The sequence below is a fragment of the Musa acuminata genome, chromosome BXJ3-2, assembly GCF_036884655.1.
Source record: "Musa acuminata AAA Group cultivar baxijiao chromosome BXJ3-2, Cavendish_Baxijiao_AAA, whole genome shotgun sequence".
In the NCBI taxonomy this organism is placed as follows: Eukaryota; Viridiplantae; Streptophyta; class Magnoliopsida; order Zingiberales; family Musaceae; genus Musa; species Musa acuminata.
In genome coordinates, this window is record NC_088350.1 from 27,906,587 (window position 1) to 27,915,919 (window position 9,333).

At 49.5% G+C, this 9,333-nt stretch overlaps 1 protein-coding gene across 1 annotated transcript; it reads left to right on the forward strand.

The window, feature by feature from the left end:
- Window positions 1-2,265: 2,265 nt before the first annotated feature.
- Window positions 2,266-4,278, forward strand: LOC135631583 (GDSL esterase/lipase At5g55050-like). Its single transcript, XM_065139317.1, has 6 exons — window positions 2,266-2,361; window positions 2,705-2,936; window positions 3,020-3,135; window positions 3,215-3,451; window positions 3,583-3,832; window positions 3,919-4,278. The coding sequence occupies exons 1-6, from the start codon at window positions 2,266-2,268 to the stop codon at window positions 4,137-4,139; spliced, it is 1,152 nt and encodes a 383-aa protein (XP_064995389.1). The 3' UTR covers window positions 4,140-4,278.
- The last annotated feature ends 5,055 nt before the right edge of the window (window positions 4,279-9,333 follow it).

Genomic DNA, 9,333 nt, shown 5'->3' on the forward strand with positions numbered 1-9,333 from the left:
AGGGTCAGTGGCCAGCCCGCGGGGGAGGGCACCCACCTCCCGCGCTAGGTACGGCTCGTCCTCCCTCAGCGGAAGACAGAGAAGCTCGCGGATGGAAGGCTGGCGAGGCGTCTCTACCGCCGCGCCCCCGCTCGGTCCGGCTTCCCCCTCTCCTCGGCTTCCGGCGGCACCCTCCGTCGCCACCGGAGTGGCAACTTCCTCCGCAGCCACCATGGCCCCCGTCACCAGAGAAGCAACTTCCGCCGCCACCACCGTGGCTCCCGTCGCCGGAGCAGCGGTCACCTCGAGACCCTCGCACGGCGGCGCACGTGCTCTCTTCCGAGGCCGACTCGCCTCAACGTCCGCGGGCGCCTCCCGCGTCCCCACCCTGGCGACGGAAGGCGAGCGGCCCGACGCGGCGGTACTCCTCCCCCCACGCAAGGCCCCGAGACGCACCATGTCTGCCAAGAAGGATCGGAACGACTGTCAGTCAGACGACAACACGCGAAGAAAACAAAAAGAAACCCCAAGGGAACCGCTCCTCGGAGCGTACCTAAAGACACCGGGCTAAGACCCGCCTCCACTAGCCACCGCTCGGACATGCCCCGGATGGCTTGGGAGGACGGGAGGACCTCTCTGAGCCGCCGAAGCCCCAGGCGCTCATTGTCATCCAAAACTGGGGGGGTGTTGTCTATCACACGCGCCCCCCAGCGAACGCCGAACCCCCAGTCTCCCGAGCGACTAACAAAGAAGAAGCGCTCTTTCCACCCCTTGTTATTAGAAGGGGCCCCGCTCACCCTGAAACCCGCCCGGGCGGACAGATAGTAACCCCCCGACCCCCTAAGAAGACGGAAGCAGGAGAGGAAGAGGGAACGGGTCGGGGGTATCTCGGCATAGTGGCATTCGCCTAAAAACGCCACCAGATAGCGCCACGAGTTCGGCGCCATTTGGGACGGGGAGATACGCCACCAAGAAAGGCAGGAAACTATGACTGGGTGCAGAGGGAGGCGTAGTCCGGCCTCAAAAGCATCAAGGGTAAGGGCGAAGCCCCTAGGGATAGGGTCATATGCACGTTGACCGGGCTCAGGAACTTGAAGGATAAACTCTTCCGGGACGCCATAGCGATCCCGGAGGAGACTCAGCGTCGACTCGACCACCGTGGAGTCATGGTCGTGAGGCCACATCAACGCCTCGAGGGCCCGGGTCGCCCTCTCGTCCGATGACGACGCTGAAGCCGTTGCCACCCCGGCTTTTGACGAAGAAGAACATGAGTAGGAAGAAGAGGATGCCATTCTTACCGACCTTCGACAAGGAAAGAAAAAAAAAAACGGACGGCACGAGCGAGACAAGGAGATGCGAGGCAAGGAGGAACGAGACAGCACGCTGCACTCAAGGAAAAAGGTGCTCCTCCAGTAGCCGGCCTCATACTACTTATAGGCGGGCCGCATCCCGCCAGAAACGGCGACCCTTCCCCTCCCGAAGTCCGCTGGAGTGAGGAAAGACGTCACCCCGCAATAAATGCGGCTCGGCATAGCAAAGGGCTGCGGCGCAGCACGGGCATCAAGCCATTTATCATACCAGCCTCGGGGACGGTAATCGAGACGAACTTAAATGCATTAATCACACCTAGCCCTAATCATGTCGGGCCCGAAACCCGGCGGGCGCCGAAAGGGAGCGGGCTCCTTGGCCTTCCCCAGAAGGAAAAGCCGGCGCAACCCGCCTGGGTCCACCCCCTCGGTCGCTTCATGCCCGAGGCCCCCTCGGTCGCTTCACGCCCGAGGCCCCCTCGGTCGCTTCACGCCCGAGGCCCCCTCGGTCGCTTCACGCCCGAGGCCCCCTCGGTCGCTTCATGCCCGAGGCCCCCTCGGACGCTTCATGCCCGATGCCCCCTCGGTCACTTAATGCTCGAGGCCCCCTCGGTCGCTTCATGCCCGAGGCCCCCTCGGTCGCTTCATGCCCGAGGCCCCCTCGGTCGCTTAATGCCCGAGGCCCCCTCGGTCGCTTAATGCCCGAGGTCACCACCAGTACAGTCGGCATCATGGCAGAACGAGCTGGACCGCCCGCCGCCTGAGACCGCCTCGACTCGAAGAGACACAGCCATGCCTCGAGCTCCCTTCCCCCGTCGCCACCGGCGCATGGCTCCTTTCCGGGGGGGAATATGATAGGGCAAATAATGGCCGAATGACGCCTCGTGACGACAGCTCCAGGAAAAGCAATAACGCTGACTGGACCCGCCCTGACAACTCCCGCTGTTGAGCGGCGACCTCCGACCTCGCACGGTTGACCATGATGAGACAGGACAGCGACCTGATCCCCCGCCCATACCCTGCTACGAACCGCTCCACCACGCGACCCCAGGAGCCGCGTCAAACGCCATCGGAGGTACCCCCTCACTCCAGCAGGCGGGCAAGTCAAGTAATGCTAACCTCTTCTACAAATACCCGGAAGTCCCTAGCGAATAGGGAGGCTCTTAACATACTGAACACGGTGAGGTTTCTCCTCCGAAAAAACCCCCTCCACCTCTTTCGCTGACTGGCTCATCGGAGGGGTCGGGTCGAGCGCCCCGACCCGACCTTGGTGCAGGTGCGAAGCCTTCGGAGATCGCCGCCTTCGGAGACTCAGCGGGCTCGAGGAGCTCCCCATCCTTTGACCGCCACCTTCCGGACCCGAACCAAGCCGCGACGACCTCAGGGTCACGGCTGAACAGTTACTGACCGTAACAAAGACGAACACCTTCCTCCTCCTCAACTTGTTCTTGGCTGCTCTCTCCACGCTAACGACAGCTGCAGTTTCACCTGCGGTCTTTGTGTTCGGAGACTCCACCGTCGACGTCGGGAACAACAACTTCTTGCCCAGCGATGCACCGAAGGTCAACTTCCCTCCCTGGGGAATCGATTACCCTGGACGAACTCCCACCGGGAGGTTCACCAATGGCTTCAACTACGCCGATTACGTCGGTATGCATTACTTCAGTTCTAATGTCGACGCTGCAGTGTTTTCCTCCGCTTATTCTAACTTGTTTGCTTCGCGCTGCTTAAAGCCAAAGCAGTAGGCTTAGCGATGAGCCCGCCACCTTTCCTTTCTCTTTCCAATGGGAATCAGATGCTGAGAGGAGTAAACTTCGCATCTGGTGGGGCAGGGATTCTCGATACCACAGTTAAGTCTTCGGTGATGAGATTGATACGGTGTTGTGGACTACTGTCAGTGACTGTCTTTGATGACCTGATGGTGGCAGGGCGGAGATGTGATCGCCATGGCGACACAGATTGAAGACTTCGAGCAGGTTGCGGCGAACCACACGGAAAGATTAGGGAATAAGTCTGCTGCTGTCTTCCTGGAGAAGTCTCTCGTTCACTTGATCGTTGGGAGCAATGACATCTACGCGCTGTATTCTCTTCTCAGTCCGGGAAACAGCACTCAGAAGGATGAAGTCGTCGTTCTTCTACTCGACAAGTTCAAGCATCAAATAGAGGTCTCCTCTCACCCTCTCGCTCTCTCTATTATATATCCTATATGTTACAAGCAAGTAAAGAGCTCACGTGAGTACACTAAATCGCAAGTCATAATTATCATAAACGCTGACTGAAGTTATAATTATGGCAGAGGCTATATGATCTCGGAGCACGAAAATTTGCAGTCCTGGGAGTTGCACCGATTGGGTGTGTTCCGATGGTCAGAGTCGCAATTTCTTCGTATGGCTGCAACGAAGATTTAAATGATCTTTGTCTACGCTTCAAGACTGCCACAAAGGCCCTCCTGAAGGACCTCAGCATGTCATTGAAGGGATTCCAGTACTCGTTCGGAGACTTATATGAAATGTTCACCCAAATCTTCTCTGATCCCCAAAAATATGGTGAGTATGCATCTCGCAGAAAATTGTCACTTTCACCATTTATCTTTTCCTGCAAGCAGTTGACCTGATGATGCTGCTATCTCCAGGGTTTACGGAGCTCAAAGCTGCGTGCTGTGGAGGTGGGAGATTGAACGCCGAGTTTGCCTGCCTGCCGAACTCCACATACTGCAGCAACCGTGACCAATACGCCTTCTGGGACTTGAGTCATCCCTCCCAGGCTTTGCACAAAACGATGACTCAGCTGGCACTCTATGGACCGCCATTGATAGCCAACCCCATCAACATTCATCAGTTGGTGAAGAGTTAGAACCACTGGAGTGGAGTGTTTTCTGCGTCATCTTTGCAAAACTCGGTCTGAAAATAAACTCGCCTTCTTCTTCTTTTGTGATGCGCACTTGTACTTGATGCCGGAAGGTGTTTGATGAATAATATTTTCATTTGTGAAACGCACTTGTCCTTGAGGCTGGAAGGTGTTAGATGAATAATATCAAAACCGATGGTTTCGATTCCTAATTTCAAGAAATCAAAATCGATGATTCCAAAATCAAAGTTCGGTCTGGTCAGAGCTGTCCCATTGTGTGAATATATATTGATGCTAGGCTTCCTTAAATTGGCAAAGTTAGCATCCACTATTAAAACTTTCTATTATTGAGGTTGGTCCGTTAGAATTTTTCTTGGAATAGAGGTTCCTTCATCTTCGTGATTTTGAGATCAATATGGTAAATTGGTGCTATCGCATTGAGCAATTCTTCGGCTTTAAAGTTATCTGAATTTTGACACTTGGAAATCCTACAATTGTAGGCAACAACATTAGGTTTCAATTCCTTGTTCAAGGCTTCCTTCAGAATCTCTTTAAACTAATCGACATCCCCTTCGTTCAAGTACCCATCCAAGAGAGTCTTGTAAGAAACGAAATCCGGCTGAACTCTTTTATTGCTCATTTCGTCGAGCACATTGCGGGCGGTTTCAAAATCACCTTTTTCACACACAGATCGAAGCAGAATATTATAAGAGACGATGCCAGGAGCAATACAGAGTTCCCTCGGTGCACGGTCAAAGGTCTCGATGATGAGATCAAATAGGCGATTGTGGAAGTAGTCGGAAAGGAAGGCGGAGAGGGATTTATCGGAGCGGGGCCTGCCAAGGAGGTCTGGTATGCGGTTGAAGGGGCGGCGGCGGCGGCGGCGTGGTCAGGCATGCCAGCGGCAGAGTAAAGGGAGATGAGACGGATGATGAAGCCCTCGGACTCGGGGGACTTGGGGTCGGATAGGAGGCGGTTGACAAGGTCGGGGCGGCGGGCACGGGCGAGCTTCCGGACGGTGAGGACGAAGAGGGGGCGCGGCGCTGGGAGTGGAAGCAGGGAAGGTGGACGGAGGACTGGAAGAGTTCCGCGACACGGTCAGGTTCGGATTCGGGGCGGATCGCGTCTTTGAGGGTGGAGAAGGGTTTGGGACCAGTGGCAGCGGGGGACTCGGCGTGAGAGGCGAGGGCTGAGAAAGGGAATCACCGGCAGCAGCCATGGTGGAGAAGACAAGAAGTCGGGAGACTCGAACTGGTGATATATATATATATATATATATATATATATATATATATATATATATATATATATATATATATATATAGTTAAATAAATCACTTGAAACAGGTAAATAAGATATTACGAGATTGCTAAGTGCTAGTAAAGCCATAAGCATGTGATAGCTAACTAGTAATCCATCATCATTCATCTTCGTATCTCGTGGACATAGATCAATCTTTGGCCCATATCCCACCAAGACGTAGCCTTTCCTACTATTGGAAGTCCGAAACACAAATAAAGTGCTTGGATCGTAAACCCATCTTTCACCATTTACTCTTTGAAAAATTAAAATTACTAATGGGATACTGGAATATTGTATTAGTTGTGGAAATTATTATTTGTTAGGATCAAGAGTATTAAGAGGGGTGGGGGGGGAGGTGAATTAGTGCAGCGGAAAACTTTCGACGATAAAACTGTGTTCGTACGATAAAAGTGATTTCGGTGTGAAAGTCGATTCTAAGATTACTTTAACTTAAGATCAAGCGAGATGACGTTAAAGTAAATCTATAAAGGCAGTTTGCAGTTATGATAGAAATCAGAATGTAAGTGCAAACCGAAATATGATGTTCGTACGATAAAACTGATTTCCGTATAAACGCCGATTCAGAAAATACTTTAACTTAAAATCAAGCGAAGTAACGTTAAAGTAAATCGATGAAGGCAGTTTGCACTTAAGATAGAGAACAAGAATGTAAATGCAAATCGATATTTAGAGTGGTTCGGTCAATCTTGACCTAATCCACTTTTGGCTTCCTCCTCCGATGAGGTCATCAACGTCCACTAGAGGCCTTCCTTCAATGAGCGAGGGCAACCACCCTTTTACAGTTTCACTCCTTTTGACGGGCTTAGGAGACAACCCTTACAGAAATTTCACTCCTCTCTTGAATGATTATGACTTGGAAGAAAAGAGGGAGGTGAACTTCTAACTTATACAACAATTTTGAGCTCTAAAAATCACGGAATAAGATTGGATTTTCGGTGTTTTTCGATGCCCTTTCATTGCTGAAAGGGTGGGGTATTTATAGGCCTCAACCCAGTTTGAATTCCGAGATCAAAACTGTCATTTTCCGGAATTCCGGGGTCTGGTGGTTCCATCGCCTGACCGGGGTGGTTGCACTGCCTAGCAGAGCTCGAAGACTGAGCCTTTGGGCGGTGCTACCTCCTGACAGGGGCGGTTGCACCGCCTGGCAGAGCTCGGAGACCGAGCTCCTCGACGGTGCCACCTCCTGACAAGGGCGGTTCCATCGCCTGGCAGAGCTCGGAGACCGAGCTCCTAGGCGGTGCCACCTCCTGATAGGGGTAGTTTCACTACCTGCCAGAGCTCGGAGATCGAGCTCAGGCGGTTCCACTGCCTGGCTTGGGCGGTGCCATCGCCCAGCTTTCCTGGGAGATTGAGCTCCTAGGCAGTGTCATTGCCAGTCAGGAAATCTGGGTCTGAATGGGCTGATCCATTCGGCCCAATCTGGGTCTATCAAGGGTCCAATTGCCCCAAGATTAAGTTAATGGGATCACCTCCCATTTCTAACTTAATCATCATGCTAACTACGATATTTCTTAAGACATTTACTGCAACTTGCTCCGGTGCATCAATCGCTTCTTCCGACGAACATCCAACGAACCTTCGACGATGCTCCTGCGGACTTCTGGCAAACTCCTGGACTTGCAACGATCCACTTGGCGAGTTCTGACGAGCTTCTTTGGCAGACTCCTGGACTTCTCGGATTTATTCCCGCAGAACCTCCGACGACTATCCGGACTTCCGTCGAACTCTCGAACTCTTAATGTGATCATAGTCTTGACTCCGGCGCAACTCGTGCTGCATGTCTTACTTTCATCGTAGTTAATCCTACACACTTATCTCAACATATATATTAGATAACAAATGACAATTGATTTCATCGTCGAAATCCGAGATTCAACATTATTGAAATGTCATGTACCATATTAATTTTGGATTAACGTTGACCGTTCATATACACATACAAGATAATGATATTACTGCTGGGCCCTATTACTTTATTTTTCTTCGTAGATTGAATCACATGATTGAGTCTGATTTCTCCCATGGCAACATAGCGAAACTTCTAGTTGTTTATATATATATATATATATATATATATATATATATATATATAATGAGATAATTGAAACTGATGTTACATCTAAACATGTTGAATTGTTGAAGCCATAAGAGGTTGTGAGCAAGTAGCCAATACAAAAATGAGTACTAAATGGAAATATACTCATCGTGGATAATATTGTGACCACATAAATTCCTACTCTAAGCTATAATTTCTCGTTGTGTCCTGAGCTCTTCCGGCAATCGATTTAGAGAAAGCATAAAATGTATCACTAAGTAGACAGTCAATTTATTTTTATTTTTTACTTTTTGCAGTACAGTTTATTCCTTTTTTTTCATTATAATCCTCCACAAATCTTGTAATTTATACTCAACTTCTTTAATAGTAGGCCTGTCAGCTCCAAAGATCTCACGGTGTCTTTGGAGACCAATCTTTTAAATATGCTTATCAAAATTGTGGTAACTATATACATGCCTTCTGTCACATATTCACATATTCTATATAACTTAATTTTCTGAGGTGCTCATTGACAATTGAATATTCCATTATTAACATTGACAGTTTATTTTTGCAAATGAACGGTATTCTTTGCTAATTTACATTACATTACATTACTTTGCAAATGAAAATTGCCCCAATTTTCAATTGCTCTTTCTCCAATGATATTTTACTCACTATGTAGCCGTATTGGAAGACGAAAGCGGGAGGATTGGACGTCTGGTTGCACGTTAGAGCAAATGATCGGTCTCTCTTACAGCCCTCTTTCAGACCAACTGGAAATAAGATGTCCACACTCCCACACTTTGTCGCGCAGTCATTTGTCGGATAACGTGCAAAAGATGGATCTGTCAATATATGGCCAGAGTCGCCATAAGCATACTTATTCGGATGGCCAAAGCAAACTGTATGATTTATATCTTTAAACTCGTAGCATACATCAAGAATTGTTGGAAGCATGCAGTTGTAAGAGTGTCGCCATGTTTTTTTTTGTTTTTTCAGAAAGTACGATCAAAGACCTTTTGCAATATTAGGCATAGATGTCTACACAAGTCATCATCTCTTTTGACTCTTTGAATGCTAAAAAATTATAAGTAATAAATTATAACAGAGAAGCTACAAAAAAGGAAGATTAGCATGTCCCTAACTTGTATCAGTCACTACGTATCCTTGCTTCGCTTACTGAATTGAACGCACATAAAGAGAGAGGAGGAGGAACATCACCTTGGCAGCCATTGGGTAGATAGGGATTGCCCTGATAACTAAGAGAACAACATCCACAGCGGTATCCAACGCTAGAATTCGTGTAGGCATAATTAAGAATGTTGTAGAAATCACTGTTGCGACTTAGCCACGCGTAAGCCTTCGGATTCTTACGAGCATCTTCACATGTGGGATGGTCATTGATGTACCACGCTAAGGTCGCCTCCACTTCCGTGCTCCCGCCCTTCACTGTTCGTTCGACATCCTGTTCGGGAACATTGTTTGCATCATAATAAATGGCCTTGATGTTTGTGGCATTAACCAAATCAAGATTGGTCTGGTTGAGTCGAGTTAAGCGAATCCCTAGAGAAGTGTGGCTCCAACTAGAGAGCTGAAATATGCAGTGCCGGTTGCCACTGATAGAGCATATAGTCGTGCAAGTATCGGTAGTCATACCGGTATTGGAATTCATTAGATCGACGATCGCGCTGCAACCGGACACATACAATCTGTTTTCTGTCCCGCCGAGTTAAAACTGTAAGGCCAGCCGCCGAGATCAATCACTGAAGTGCTGATGGACTTCACATCCACACCCATGATGATAATGGGTAATTTGACATGTACCATCCCAGTATCCA